Source organism: Alligator mississippiensis, chromosome 4, assembly GCF_030867095.1.
Source record: "Alligator mississippiensis isolate rAllMis1 chromosome 4, rAllMis1, whole genome shotgun sequence".
NCBI classification, from domain to species: domain Eukaryota; kingdom Metazoa; phylum Chordata; order Crocodylia; family Alligatoridae; genus Alligator; species Alligator mississippiensis.
In genome coordinates, this window is record NC_081827.1 from 244,426,504 (window position 1) to 244,442,725 (window position 16,222).

The following is a 16,222-nucleotide window of genomic DNA, read 5'->3' on the forward strand; positions in this document are numbered from 1 at the left end:
GGATTAAGGTCCCGGTCCACCAAGAGCCGTGCGGAAGCTGATGTGCAGCAGCTTCTCCACGATAAAAAAAATCATGCACAGGCATCTTCTATGAAAGTGGCTTTTCCAGTATATTTTTCCAAGCGTTTTGGTGACCAGCTAGTGACAACGGGAGCAGGATCTGATGTCTGGAAGCTCCTAGTCATGACCTGGCATGAGAATAGCAGTTACAAGAAGGTTGTCTAGCACTTGGACAAGTCAAGGGTGAGATCTGGCAATTGTAACTGCAACTGAGCAGCCCTCTTCAGGATCTGCTGTGCTCACCCACTTGGGGAGGGAGCTAGAAAAGATGTCCTTAACCTACCTTCTTCCTGACTGGATAACCACGTTGAGTGGGATCGCCTTTACTGTGGTCCAAATCAACGAAGACACACAGTCAGTTTCAGGACCTGGAACATCAGGACCCTCATGGACAATCCTAATAGTGAAAGCCCAGAGCGCCATGCTGCAATCGTGTGCAATGCACATGAACTCATGTGACACCACATCAATGTTGCTGCACTGCACGAGACCTGGCGAGCTGGAGATGGGCAACTCCAAAACCATGGAGGCAGCTATCTATCCCTTCTTCTGGAAGAGTAAACAGGAAGGAGCATGCCAGCTTCACGGAGCTGGTTTTACCATCAAGAATGAACTCATAAACCAACTAAATTAATTCCCTACTGGAAATAATGAGTGCCTCATGCCTCTCCACTTTAAACTGGCAAGGAGCTGGCATGCCACTGTCATCAGCACACCTGCCCTGACTCTTGATACTTCCGACGAAACCAAGGAGGAATTCTTTGCCAAATTTTCCCAAGTCCTTTCTGATCTTCCAGAGGGAGATGGAGTTATTCTTCTTGGTTATTTCAAAGCCTTTGATCACCTGACAACAGCGCCGGGGCCCTTTAGCTGAAGGCGCTGAAAGAGGCTGGGAAAGGAACATCCTTGCTGCAAAAATGCATCTAGGGCTGTTCCAGTCATTGCCACAGTGGATACGCTAGGAAAATCTGACACTGTAATAAGACCTACCAGAAAAGTGACCACAGTCTGGATTTGCTGTCTCCCCTCTCACTCAAGCCTGCCACCTTCCAGTGCCCGGGCACTATTTGCCCATCAAGTATCAGCTGTTGAGCAGCTGGGATACGGAGACATCTGTTTGAACAAAGCCGTTTTTCAAGTGCTGTTGTTTGGGACACTTTGCCAGCATTGGACGAGCAGCGTGGGTGTGGAGAATCAAAGCTCTGCTGCTGTTTTGTCCCTTTTCTGGCCCTTCTGTTTCAAATCATCATCAGAGAGGGTTTTCTTTAGTCTCCTTTGCAGGAAACAGGGATATCTGGATTTGCCTTGGAAGTCCGAGGCCATTTGGAAAGCCTCTGCAGATATATAAATAAATGCAGCCTTTATTAGCATGTTGTTTTGCCTGGAGCAAAGAAGGACTTTCTACATGCTAAAAGAACAATATGACTTCATGCCTCGCTGTCTATAGCTTGAAATTATCAGCGTATTTTTTCCTCGGCAAAAAATCACGTTGCAAAACCAGGATGTCACTTCCTCCTCATTTAGCTTAGCCGCAGCTTCATGTTGACACAGCAGTAAAATTTTGGCTACTGCTCAAGTTTTGCATACTCCAGCTTTTGGTATAGAAGAGTATTGAGCAACAGAGAGAAAACATGTGCTCATCGCCGTGTCTGTTTCTGTGCATTCTAGAGGGTGGCTAAAACCTTGAATCCTGCGTGAGTGAAATGGGCACCGCAAAGCATTTCTTAACCCCATCGCACCAAAGTTTGGAGTTATTCTTATTCTAGTGAAACTGGCTGAAATGGGCTTTCAGGTTTCCAAGGTAAACGTTTGCTTTTTAACGTGGATCATCTAATTGGGTCACAGAACAGAGGAGAGGAAATAGCACTTCAGAGAGACCGGACACCAAGAAGCCAAAAATATTCAGACCGTAGGATAGAGGAAATTCAGAGGGCAGCGGGGTTTAGCCAGACTGCTGCGGCTGCAGCATGTGATCTGCCGTTGCCAGTAATGGAACTGGAGCTTTGTAAGGGAATGGACAGACGTGACAACTGTATTGATATCGGATGATAAGCTGTTACCGTGTAATTGCAGCCGCTGCACGATTCTGCAGTAAAGCCATGCCCCTGTTTCACTCGGGGGCGAAGTTAGAGTGATCGAGCCTGCTTATAGGCCACTCTGTATGAAGGAGGTGACAGCAATACTAGCTCATGCCTAAAATCTTCTATATATCAGACCCCCTACTGACTTGCTACTTAGCTGGGTTTTTGATCTGTCTTCCAAACAACCTTCTTCCCTCAATTTTTGACTCAGCGAGAAGGATATGAGAGGGATGTGTTTGCCTTTTCACTTCCTGCCTAGTATCAGTCCCATCCTTCCCCTGGCGTCGTGTCCATTCACTTCCTTGGAGTCGAATGTCTAATCTTCACAAGAATGATTAAGGGCCTGGAGGACAAACCTTATGAGGAAAGACTAAGGGATCTGGGACTGGTCCACATGGGGAAGAGAAGACTGAGGGGGGACTTGGTCTATAAATATGTAAGGGGTCAACATTGGGGCTGGGAGGAAAACTGTTCACCGGGGCACCCCAGTGAAGGACAAGAAGCAATGGCCATAACCTGTTAGAGGATGATTTCAGGTTGGATGTAAGGAAGAACTTCTTTAAGGTAAGGGTGTCCACAATCGGGAACAGACTTCCCAAGGAGGCGGTGCAACGCCCAACCTTGGAAGTCTTCAAGAGGAGACTGGATGGACACTTCACTGGGATTATATGATCTCAGCAGTATTCCTGCCCAGAACTAAGACTCAGTGATCTTCCGAGGTCCCTTCTAGCCCTTAATTTCTATGATTTTTATGATTTCTGTGTTTGTTCTTTCTGTCAACTATAGGTCATGGAAAGTGTGACTGCGGGGAGTGTAAGTGCCATGCTGGTTACATCGGGGACAACTGTAACTGCACGACAGAGACAGACAGGTGCGTCTCAAATGACAGTCAGATATGCAGCGGCCGAGGCGACTGCATCTGTGGGAAATGTCAATGCACCGAACCTGGAGCGTTTGGAGAGATGTGTGAGAAGTGTCCCACCTGCCCAGGTGTCTGCAGCACTAAAAGGTACCATACCCGCAGCTCACTAAAGACTGGTTCAGTGAACTGTTTGCTTTTTGAACTCTCTACATAAGGCATGGCTTCCACCACTCCGTGCTATAGTTCTCCACCTAAGTCCAGCTGCCCAAGTGCTTTGTCTTCATTACAGAATTAGCTCAGGAGATTGGTACCCAGGTTAGAGTAGCCTAAGTGTAAGCTGCGACACAGCAGGTACCTGCCAGAGTTAATGCCGTCACCGGTGCTGCGCTCCTCTGTAGTTATTCCTGGAACTTCTGAGGCATCTCCCATGGTTTTGTGTCCAGCGGTGAACTGAACTACTCTTTATGAGCATTTATACACATGCTCCAGGAGAGGGGGAGGGCGCTTTAATTAGAGCAGCTCTAATTAAATGAACAAGCTTTAGTTAAAGTGCCCCCACCACCATTTTTCAGTGCGGGGTTACTGATACCCGTGACACTGGAGTCTGCTGGAGCGCAGTAATTGCCACCTTCCAGCAGACCCAATTAATTGAGTCTGCTTCGACGTGCTGTAATTACAGTGTGTCGGAGCAGCGTCTCTGCATGTGTATAGGTGCCCTATAATGTCTTTTCTAGCGAATTGTGGTACCGTGGATGTGGCACAGGGGGGCAGGATGGGGTGCATGCTGCATGTGGCCCCTTGCCAGACCGGCCCTGCATGCTAGCTCTGCTGCAGCCTGTGCCAGTGCCCTGGGCCACTTGTAGCACACATGGCTGGTCCAGCCCTGTGGACCATGGACAGCATGCACAGGCCCCAGGACTTGCTGTGCATGTGGTACAGGGAGTTTGGGACGCAGGCCCTGGACCAGTCCCCTCAGCTTCCAGCAGCACTGGGTCCAGTTTGTGTGCTGCATGTAACCCATGAGGCTGGGGCCACTTTAGTGACCCATGGGCCAGATCACAGGGCCCCATGGGCCATTATGTTTGACACTGATTTAAGTGAATGTAGCCCAGCCCTGCAGTGACTATTTCTGGACTCTACCTCGTATGGCGTCTGCGAGCCCAATGCTGCTTTTAGCCCTCTAAGACATGGTCTTGCACTAGAAACCTAAGTCCAGACACCACCAAAATGAAACGCAGTTCAGGCCCAGGACCAGTTTGGCAGCCACTTCCCTCAGTCAAGCTAATACCCGAAATGGAAACACCCCAGGTCTGCAGGGTTGATATACAGATCTACCTCCTTGGGTTAATTGTGTACTGATTTGGAGGTGCCTGGCTATAAGGTGTCCATATCTTTTGTGAAGGAGATGGGTCATTTCTGGGTTAGTGTGTTTTGGGATGGGGAGGGGCACATGCGAACGTTCATGCGGTTTTGAAAGATGTTTAACTCTTCCTCTCTGAAGGGACTGCATCGAGTGCATGCTGTTCAACTCAGGAAGACTGGCTGATAACCAGACCTGCCAAAAACACTGCAAGGATGAAATCATTACCCGTGTGGACGTCCTCAGTGAGTACGGCGCTGCAGAGTGCTGTGGGTCCTTTTGTAACCGGCTGGGAGATTAAATCGGTCTTTGCAGAGAACCAAGTTTGCACTAAACAGCATCAAAACTTCTCCCTCAAGAAAGCCTCAGAAACATGCTTGGATTTAGAAAAGATAATCCATTATCCTGCCTTCAGATTGAAATCTCTTAGTTTTGGAAATATTCCCGCTAGATGCAACTGTTTACTGTGGTTTGTGCTGTTACCCGTATCAGCTGTGCCGAATAATTTGGTGACGAAGGAAATGGAATTGGATTCTCAATTAGCTTTGGAGTTCAGAACCCACACCCTTTAGGTTTACCTGCTTCGTTACATTACACCCAGATAACTGAATTGCTTTTAAAAGTCAAATGCACTAGCTTTCTACTCCATCTCTCTCAGCAAATAACCATTTGTCTTAATTGACTAGGTATCTCTGCTTGGTTTGAATAAGGGTCTATTCCAAACCTTTGCACAAGTCGTATTGCACAATTGCTCACAGCATTCAGGTTTAGAGTAGTCGTGTTGCTAACTGCATCTTCATTTATAGTTAGATTTCAAATCACCAAAATATGCTACCAACATGGAGTAGACAAGCCCTTTGCGTCAGTACTGCAGGGCAGAGATCCAGTACCCAGCCATGGGGAAGCAACCCCGCTTTATGGACCTCCTCCAGCAGAAGTGATATGCTTTGCCCTTCCTTGTTGCCCAGATACAGACTCTGGTCAGGGCTGGCAATTTCCAGATGCCATGTCAACCTGTTGCCACCAGTATAATTAGAGCAGCCCTCCAGTTACACTGGCTAGGCAGGTCTGGTATATGATGACCTACGACTGAAGGTTACAGAGAGCACCTCTGATGAGCTATGTGCTTCTTGGCAACAATTAGTGGATGAAGTAGGGGGAATGGGGTGGCACCAAATGAGACGTCAAAGAGCAGAATAGTTAAGCTATGGCTCTTTTATAGCTTTGTTAGATATTTTTAAGCAGCTTTTTTCTCTTCTAGTCGGTTCTTCTCTTTAACTTTGAGATGACTTTTCTAGATCTCTTGGAAGAATAGAGCATTAAGGAAGGGGCGGGGGGTGGAAGGGTGGGAGTACTGTACTAGGATAGATGGGGATGTCTTTTTTTCCCCCTATGATCTTGGTAAATTTTGCTACCTTTAGTTTTTTTTTTTCTTCCTTTTCTTTTCATTGATCTATTATCAGTCACTTCACTGTTCTTCTCCTAGTCTGTCAATGGGCAGCTCTTTCCTGCCAAATCTTCTCACATGCTTCATCTAGTTTTAAGCAACTTAAGTATTTAGGTGTTCATACCTGTCCCTTTGGGAGACTCTTCTGGCAGTATTTCCATCCTCATTAGTAATTACACATACCCAGAGAGTTGAACACTGGGTTAGTGACACAGTAACAGCTCATTTGCAAGGTGACAGGGTCATTTCAAATCTCTCCCTCCTGTAACTGCTAAAAGCGCCCTTTCCAACGACTGGCCTGGCATGCATTTTCTCAAAGCCAGAAAATATAGGAGTTTCGGTTGAAACAATACCCTCAGACCATGTTCTCCTGCCTAGGGGTTACAACATGGACCAGCAGATTTTGTGTTTGCTTTCACTCTGTAAGGTTACCTTGTATAGAATTACAGCCTAGCTTATGGTTTGCAAGCTACCCTCTTGTTTTGCGGGCGCAACAATTAACAGTCAGATTTCAGTTTAAAACTATATTGCTCTGCCTGGGAGTTGCATCCACCCTTTCTTTGAGGTCATTGTTTTAAAAAGAACTTAGTAGAACATCTGATTCTGGTTCTGAGGTATTGGGGGTTAAAGACGCTCAGGTTCAACGTAAGATTGGTTAAAGAGGTTAAAAAAAAAGATTTCTAGACATATGCTCTGGAATTTCTGGCTCCTTCAGTTCTTATGTCTTGAGGAGCCTGTTTTGATCTTAAATCATATCTTAGAGGTTAAAAGTGCTTGTTGAAGCCTAAAACCTTAATATTTTCTTCTGCCAGACACATTCATGCATAGGACATATGTCTGTTATGTCCAAACAGCAAATTCTGGCACCTCCATAAATATTATTGCTCCTCTACAAAGAATATATCATGAAAATTCATAGCCCCCCCCCCCTTTTTTTTTTCCTTTAGTTGTGCCGAAGTTTTAAACCTGTCGTTACAGGTATGAACAACCCAGCAAAGCACTCCTGAATTCAAATCCCAAATGCCATTGATTTGGATAAATTGCTTTCTTCCTGGGCAGAGAAACCCTTTCAAATATGAAAGTAGTGCAACAGGGGCAATGCTGGCTTCCTGAGCATGCAAAAAGCCTGAGATAATGAAGCTGAGAATCAGGAATTTTCCTCCATCCATTCACATCATTTGGATGTCGACTCTGAAACCTACTGACAACACTTGAAGTAGCGAATGTTTCCATTTTAGCAGACGGGCAATGAAGTTGGAGCCCGGAGGAGTTAGAAGTTGCTCCAGGGAAGTAAGTGCATAGGGAAAGAAGGAGGGATATCCCTGAGCTGTGGTTTCACTAGACAGATCAGTATCCCCAGTACAACAACAGGTAGAAATAGTGCAGCCATTGCACCTCAAAGTCACCAGTATAGACAGAATAAGTTTTCAAGGCATGAAGAGAAAGCAGCTGAGCTCTGTCTACACACTCTGCTTCATGGTTACAGCAGTGCCATTGATAGTATTGTAGAAATGGTTGGTATTCATTTTACTGAGCACAGGAGGTCAAAGACAAGAAAAGAAAAGAGAAACCGAAAGCAGGATGCAGAAAGGAGAGGGAGAACACAATGAAACAGCAGTAGGACAAATGCACTTGTGTTTTAGAGCGATACTGAATGTTGGAAGAAGAGACACTGACTGAAGATGATGATGATGATGATGGTGATGATGACAACCATGCTTGGGATTGCCCAAGTAAGCTTGTTGCCCCACTTTCATTACAAATCAATGTCATTTGGGTGTTTGACTTCTTTAGAGAACTGTGACACAAATATCCAGTTGACTTTAGTTGGGATGGCAGAGGAAACGGTATGAAATACATCATAGTTTCATAGTAGGTAGGGTCGGAAGAGACCTAATCAAATCATCAAGTCCAACCCCCTGCCGTGGGCAGGAAAGGATGCTGGGGTCAAACGACCCTGGCTAGGTGACTGTCTAGCCTCCTTTTGAAGACCCCCAGGGTAGGGGCGAGCACCACTTCCCTTGGAAGTTGGTTCCAGCTCCTCGCCACCTTGACTGTGGAGTAGCGCCTCCTGATCCACCACCTTTAATTAAAGATGGAATTTGGCCTTCCTAATTTGATACCTCTCCTTTAAATACTGCAAGGAAATTTGGGGGTGAAGTCAGTCCAGCTCAGCATATTTGAAATTGGACCAGTTGTTTTTACACCCAGGTTGTAACTTCCCTGAAACAACATGGTTTCTAAAGAAAACATATACGGGCCCTTGAAATAGCAAAGACGCTGCTTGCTCTTCACTAGCACATTCAAAAAAAAATAACCCTACATAGACACAGCCCTTCTAAAAACAAGCCTTCTCATTTCCTACCGTTCCCTCACTTTCACCTTTTCTCCTCCCACTAATTCTCATTGTCCCCCCTCCTCCCTTCTTCCCCTTGAAAAATAAACCTCCCAACTATTTCCGGAGATAAAACAATTCAGCCCATTTGGGATGCAAGCAGAGATGGATTGCGGTTTTGATAACATCTCCCTTTTTATGTCAACAGTTCCCCGCTATCCTTGTAAAATGGGGCTATATCTGTCACTTTATCTACAGCTTTCAAAACTGGGGAAGCAAAGAAAAGGGGAAGAGAATTGATGGCTTTTCCCAGCTAGCTTTGCAAACTGTAGGATGGCAGCAGTGAAGGGAAAGAGGACATTAGTTTAATATTGGCCTTACATCTCTTAGTGGTGCAGCAGCGATTCTCAACCTGTGGGCCACGGCATCCTGGGGTGCCTTGAGATCTTTTCAGGGGTGCCACCGGGTGCCATATGATGTTAAATTTACAAAAATGATTCACAAGATAAACCCAGAGATTTCCAATTGAAGTCCATAGTTGTGGTCTTTGTGTTCTTTGCACTGGAAAAACTGCCCTATTATTTTTCTGTAGGCAAAAAAAGAGGTACCAAGGGGTGCCTCAAAAAAAAAGGTTGAGAACCACTGCGTTACAGGCACCATTGAGTGTGAGTTCCCAGTCTTAAATAAGATTGCATGCAGGATCATTAAGTACAGTTAATATTATGCCTGGGCCTAGAAATCCCAGCCAAGACCTGTGCATTGCAGAAACACAGCATGTCACAACCTTTGCTCAAAGATCCTAGGCTTAATAGACACTTGGACAAGAAAATTGGGAGAGAAGATAGAAGCACAGGCAGGTGGAGCAACTTGACAGGCATTTGTGCAGTACTCAGTCATCACTGAAGGATAACCATGCTGAATATTCACATCCTTCCAGCTCTTCATTTTTCTGTCTGTTCTCGCTGCTCCAGTAAACCATCCCTCTTTCCCACAAATACGTATCAAATTGCAGTCCTTTCCTCGCTTCCTTTTTGTTTTGGGTTTTATTTTGGGTTTGGCTTTATTTTTCCCTCCAGCATCTGCAGGGAAGCACTGCTGTACTGCAAAGGGCTTTTTCAAAGGTTCTGAGTTGCTTGACTTTCTTCTGGAGACCTGTGTTCATTCCTGTTTTCATATGAATAACCTAACCCAGGCAAGCGTCTTCTTTATATCAGTGGATTTGTATCTATAAGAGACAGGAAAGTAGACATAAAGCTAAGGCACCATAGTTTGTGTTGTGGGTTTTTCTCCTCTTCCCCAACTTTCCCCAGTGTTAATGGTTTCTTCTGAAATTGTTCTGTAATGTGGACCATGTGTACCAACAGGAAGCCTTTAGTATTTACAAGAATTCAAAGTCCCCAGAGTGATATACTGCCAGAAAACACATCCAGCTCTGGATGACTGAGGATTTTCTTTCTGCAGAACGAAACCAGCCGAACAGCAAATGTCCAAGAGTTGTGTCACTCTGCAAGAGATGTCTATTTGCAAAACTTTACCTAGTGTCTTTGCTGTCTAACGTGTTTTCGATGCATTGGGCTCCTCTGTCAGGAGCCGCCAACCCGTGCACTTCTAAAGGGGCCTCAAGGATGTTCTTTGTTTCGTTCCAGGCACAGATGACCAGAGCTCGGTCTTGTGTGCTTACCCAGTGAACGACTGCGTGATGAAGTTCACCTACTTGGAGCTTCCCAGTGGAAAGTCGAACCTCACAGTCCTCAAAGAGCCAGGTTGTATTATGTTCTTATTTCTTATTTTAATATATAATGCCTTACTTCCAAGAAATGGTAGGCTACCCATGAACTTCACTGACTGGTAGGAAGCTAAGGATTTTCCACTAGCAGGTGTAGGGCAAGGTGAAGACCTAGAGTTTGCTTCCAAAACAGACTTTGGAGGCAATGATGGGAGTTTGTATTTTGGGGGGGGGGTTGGGGTTTTTGTTTTTTTGCATAGGAGGGGGTCAATCAGAGCTGACCTTACAGTTGAAACTTTCATCTCTCATAAATTAATCAGGATGTTAATGTAGCCACCTTAGGCCTATTGCCCAGACATCTCTGCTGCTACACAAGGCCATTTCGCAGGTCTTCCTGCCATGATAAGAAGGCTGCTGAAATGGGGTAGAAAGCTCTGTCAGGTGCCTTCTGCCTTGTTTCTGCCTTTTCTTAGACATATTATCTGCTTCCCTGCAAGATGGCAGCACTTGTTTCTGTACTGGAGTAGCAGGAGCACTCTGGAGATGGGCACCAAAAAGGAGAGCAAGGGAGGGTCAGGAAATAAAGAGGTCAGAGGAAATAGAGGCATGGGGACTCCAGGAGCTTATCACATCATTGCAGTGGCAGGTCCCGGGGAGGATGGCTCATGCTTTAGATACAAAGAGGCTGCTCCAGGCTCATCTCCAGCAGCTATTCCTAGGCCTGCCAAGGACTGAAGGCTCAGGACCAGACACAAAGGGACAAGCCAAGAAGCAGCCTCAGTGGCAAACTTCCAAGTCTGGAGCATGTCTATGCGCTCAGGTGGGGAGGACTTGGGCTGGACATATTCAGTCCCACGTGCACTAGGACCACTACCACAGGGGTGTACACAAGCCCTGACTGTAATTGTGACACATTCCTCCAGACCCCCCCAAAGCATGGGAAACAGCTCACGAGGTAGCAGAAGGGAAAGAGAGAGACATGGAAGTGGATAGAGAGAGGGGCAAACCTATGGAGGGAGCCTCAAGAGTGCATCTAGTCCTATCCCCCTACTCAAGACAGCATCATCCTTATTGAGACCATCCATACAAGGCCATGTATAACCATCTAACCTGTTCTTAAACCTATACAGACAGCCCTGTACAAGGCACATTGTCCTCAAACACCAAGAACACCCTAACCTGCCACAGGCACAGCTAGGGGATGAGGGCACTGTCAGTGTCCTGCCGCAGCAAGCATTAAAATACATTTGAGAGATCCCTTCTGCTACAGAAGAAGGCAAAACCCTCCAGGGTCCATGACGGTCTGATTGTGGGGCAAAATTCCTCCCTGATCTCAAATATCATGATTGGTCTGACCCTGAACAGAGGGGTGAGACCCTCTAACTGGGAACCTCCAGGTCTTAGTCCCAGCAGGAGTATCAGCACACCCATGCACTGGTCAAAATCCCCAGCCTAAATACTCAATGTTTCTGAGAAAGGCTAAAAGCCCCCTGACACCTGAAACAAGAAGGAAAAAAATGTCTTCCCATCCCCATGTGATAACCAGCAAAATCCAGAGTCATCGGAGAAACCAGACACCCTCACAGTGGTCCCTAGGATGGCACCATCACCAGAGAGGAAAGGTTAAGTGATGTGTTGTTGTATCAGTCTCTCGCTCCACTGCTGTTATTGTAGAATTGATCCAACCTGTCAGCAGAGTTAACACAGAGCCCCTAAATGCCTGGATCCCCAGACAGTTACTCACACTGGTTGGACTTAAACCCAGGCCTGAACAGAGCAAAAGCATCTGGGTAATTTTAAAATGCATTGGCTTGAGAGCTAAAGCCGTTCTGTAAGTACCCCAAATTAGGGGGAAATGTTGTAACCAAGATCTGAAGGTACCCCAAACTGGGGGGAAATGTTCTAATCAAGATCTGAATGTCATTTTTGAAGTATTAAGTGAATGAAACGCTGTAGTGCACACCAGGAATGAACAAATCAGAAACGTCTTTTTATGTGTCTGCGGGGTTTTGCTTTTGCAAATATAGCCCTATGCCTTCACCATGCCAGCCAAATTCAGAGTAGGGGCACCAGCTGAGAACATTAAGAAAGCCCCAGAGCACCTGTTGGTTTCTTCCTGTTTCCAACACGCACTGCTGCTGGCCCGGTGTAGTAAGTCTGCTCACCCATTGAGTGTCCCTGCTGTTCTCTCCAGAGAGGGATGAAGGCATCTGTGGTTCCAGACACATACAGTGTGTGTCATTGTGTTTATTAAAGAGAAAGGGCAGTGTATTTTACCAAAGAAACCCCCTTACTGTGTTGCAGAATGAACAGATCAGCACATAGCAATAGCTGCTAGCGGGATGCATGTGTCTTCTGACATGCAAGCCATTATGGGACTGGTCTCAAGTGACTTCAGACATTGCTCTGGCAGCAGCTTATGCCTTATGAAATAGCAGGGCTGATTGTGACACGTCAGATCGATGAGGTCTTAGTTAACATACTTGTTTTAAGTTCCTCCTCGCCTCCTGTATGCACGCTCAGTGCTGTCTGGGAGCTGAAATATCCACTTGCCCCAGGCAGCTCGTGTTAGCTGTGCTAAATTTTTAACCCCCTGGGTTTGCCCAGGATCCTCCTTCATTATAAAATTATGCCTGTTATTGTAAGTGGATTTGCAATAAGTGGGCAAAACCCAGCACAATGGGAGTCTTGCCCTGGCTTTCAATGGGCCCAGAATGTCCTGTGTCTTTGATTTTGAAAAGCTTTTTAACACCTCAATTTAAGTGAAGGACTCCAAGATCAAGTTCTTGTTCTGTCAGTGCAGATTGGGAGTAATTCCTTTAGTCAGTGGAGCAACACAGAGGTGTCAAGTGAGGCTGTGATCTGTGTGTCTGTGTCCCCATGGGCATGCTCCAGTCACCCTCGCTGGGGCTGTGCTTTGTGTGTGTCCCACATCACAACTGATTTTCTCTTCCTCCCTCTCCTTACCAGAATGCAGCTCTGCCCCAGATGCCCTGACAATCTTGCTGGGAGTAGTAGGCAGCATCCTGCTGATCGGCATTGTCCTCCTGGCTATCTGGAAGCTGCTCGTCACCATCCACGACAGACGGGAGTTTGCAAAATTCCAAAGCGAACGCTCCCGGGCGAGATACGAAATGGTGAGTGGGGATTCATGGGGGATGGAGAAGACACCTGGCAAAAGGCCTGTGGAGATTCATGGACAAGGGTGGAGGGGGTCAAACTTACAGGAGCATTTGTGATACAAGGGTTTGGGTAAAATCCTGCCCTGGCCCTGGCAGAAAAGGTGCATGGTCCCAGTCTGGGTCCTAGTCTGGCTACCCCATTAGGCGTAGGTGTGCCTTGTGCTGCCTGGCCATTTGCTTTAGTACCTTGCCTTTTCTCCCGTCCTGTCCCCTTAGCTCCTTCCCTTCCATGTCCCTTCACCTGCCACTTTTCATCTCTTTAATGACTCCCCTTCCAGTTAAACATAATGCCTCCTGCCCACAGATTTGTGAACTAGCAACCCCTTTATTGCATCAGATTGTTCTACCTGCTTGTGTTTCACCTCTTCCCCTGCCCAGTGCCTGGTTTGTACCGCCGGATGGAACAGCTCCAGGTCAGGGACTGTATTCTTCTCTGGGTTTCTATGGTGCCCAGCACAATACAAGCTTGTTCTCTTGGTTGGCCCTCGGGCATTATTGTAATAAACGTGTTTAAGGATAATGTTCTGATAAATTATGTATCTTCCAGTATAATTCATTTCAGCTCTATACCAGAATGAGGCCTGTATGCCTCTGGTACAGCTTGCATAAGGGCAGAACCACAGCGCTCCTCAATCATCTGTCCAATCTTGAGTTCCAGTACAGTACTGTACGCTTGGAGGTGGAAGTTCAAATTGAGTTCTTGATGCCAGGTGACACACACAGACACACACGCGCACCCCCCACCCCCCCCACACACACCTCCCCGCCTCCAAATGTCCCTCTGCCCAAAGGACTACACTGGTTTTCGTATCACTGAGTCTGTTATTCCAATTTTTTCTATTTGTGTCCTTTTCTGATTTTTTTTAAATGTATTTGCTCGTAGGCATCCAATCCCCTTTATCGAGAGCCTATTTCTACGCATAGCTTAGATTTCACGTTCAACAAGCTCAACAAGTCGTGCAACGGTACAATTGATTGATCGCATCGTACGAAACTCAACTGCTCTCAACAATTGCTTGACTTTATTGCGGCTTCGTGAATGGAAGATGGAAGCCTCTTCAGTGGGGAGAAGCCCGTAAAACAAGAGTGGTCATTGACAAAAGGCTGGGATTTGCACAGGAAGGACAACTGGCTCTGCCAAGCTTGCGCTGTCTGACCCCCCGGACTTACCTGTGTGCTGACGGCCTTGTTGCCTGTGCTCATGGACTCTGTTGTGGAGCTCTTTGCACCCCAGCTTTTCAGATACATTAAACATGCCAACTAAGTGAACTAAGTGCCATATTGCAGCTTCACACACATCCTGGTGGAAGGAGTGACTAAGCCAAATTCAGGGTTGAGACTCTGCCATTGCAAGTGTTTAGGGGGATGTTAGCTTCTGGGATGATATAGATGGGGATGGTCCTGCTTTGAGCAGGGGGTTGGACTAGATGACCTGCTGAGGTCCCTTCCAACCCTCATTTTCTATGATTCTGTGAAAAATGGGTGTTGGAAGCATATGTGTAAGAAAACTAGGATACAGGTGTTCTGCCATCTTTAGGATCTTTTTATATAAAAAAAAATTAAAACTATTGTGCATATATAATATTTTGAGTATTGTCCACTGTTTCTTTGACATTCCCTGAACCAATTGTGTTATCAAGGCCTGCTGCTTACAACTTTCCTAAAGCCATGTAGATCATATTAGGCCCATATAGGTAGGGCTATGAAGGCACAATTAGCAACTGCACCCATAGTGACAGCCTCAAATGTATCGTGTTAATTTAGTGTGGGGATTGTCAAGCAAGCAGGAGGGGGAAAGGGAATGCAAGCCATTGACACGATGGCAAGTAGTCTGCCATTCCCATGTTGGATAGTTGTTTGGATGCCAGCCAGGTTGAAGGACCAGTGAGCTGGAGGGATGAGCTGAAGGCAGCTGGGATGAAGCCAGGTAGGTGAGCGTCCAATGACTTTGGGACTGACGGGCCATGAGGTCAGTAGGGCGGAAACCTGTGAGGCTGCAAACTAAGAGCCTGAGACTTGGGTGGGAGGTAGAGCCTTCTCCCCACCCAGTTTGCAGAATTAGGTGCTGTGCATGACTTGAGAGAAGAGCAGAGGTGAGGGTGGGAAGGATGGTCTTGAGGACAGCCTGTCTGCCGGTTCCCAGTCACACGCGCCAACCCCAGAAACATGGCCGCGACGCTACACCTCCAGCCACTGTGAAGTATGTGGGAGAAAGGTGTCTCAACGGCAGCCCCAGGGATACCCCATTTCTAGGTTTGGCAGGTGTGAGTGGGAGCAAGTGTCCCTCTCTGAGTGCCCGAGAAGTGGTAGAAGCCACCGTTTAGAGCCTGACTCCATAGCTGGGTTTGAAGCAGTGCTAGATGACTCGGATGGCCCTTGCTCTAGGCCGCTGGCAGAAGGCAAGGCGTTACAGTTGTGACTGCTCCCTAACACCTTGCTGGTTTTGTCCCTTTGCCCTGAGCAGATCATGCCAATAGCCAATTGCAGGAAGCTTGCCAGGAAAAAGCAACATCTAATCATGTTCATTGTTTTGACTTGCTTTTCCCTGTGGAAATGGGTCGTGGCCTCATCCATCCTGATTTGTATTTGTTTCTGTATATTTAAAAGGAAGCCCTAATTTGCTCACGATGCCCTTGAGATTGGCCACCCCCGCTGTCTTGTGGCAGCACTGAGGGAGTGTGTGGGACTCGAGCAAAAATAGCTGCATCACATAGGAACAGAAACTAGGGTTGTGTAGCTCAGCAAATTGCAAACCTACCAACACGCGTGCTTCTCAGCTCATTTTTGCTGATTTTCCTGATGCCTTGCTGAATGTGTCCTGCGGAGACCCAGACAGTAGGAAACAGGAAGTTGGATAAGGAGCTGAATCTTGAAGAGGGAGGAGTAGCGCCTTTCTGATGATGTGTAAGCTGCAGGATCATGGCTTTGGGTGCTCAGGCTGCTAACTACACTAGATGTGAACAGTAAGCTAACCACTTACCAAATACATCGTGATTTTCACATACTGCTTTATAACCAGCATACGCCTGCTCCTGTGGAAATGTGGTGATGTACGTGAAAGGAAGGAAAGGGGAACTATAAATAAAGAAGGAAGAAACATTTAAAATAAACCCTACGATAACTCTTAAGTCAGAGGTGGCAAATGTATGGCTGGCAGGCCAGATTGGGC

The 16,222-nt window shown here is 46.6% G+C and overlaps 1 protein-coding gene across 1 annotated transcript in view; it reads left to right on the forward strand.

Annotated features, from left to right (window-relative positions):
• Nucleotides 1-14,635, forward strand: part of ITGB5 (integrin subunit beta 5) — a 110,409-nt gene extending 95,774 nt beyond the window's left edge. Inside the window, exons 11-15 of the mRNA XM_006259668.4 lie at nt 2,928-3,150; nt 4,505-4,608; nt 9,792-9,908; nt 12,842-13,008; nt 13,937-14,635. Of these exons, the coding sequence (XP_006259730.3) occupies nt 2,928-3,150; nt 4,505-4,608; nt 9,792-9,908; nt 12,842-13,008; nt 13,937-14,032 (707 nt within the window). The 3' untranslated portion in view covers nt 14,033-14,635. The remainder of the gene's footprint in view (nt 1-2,927; nt 3,151-4,504; nt 4,609-9,791; nt 9,909-12,841; nt 13,009-13,936) is intronic.
• Nucleotides 14,636-16,222: the final 1,587 nt, after the last annotated feature.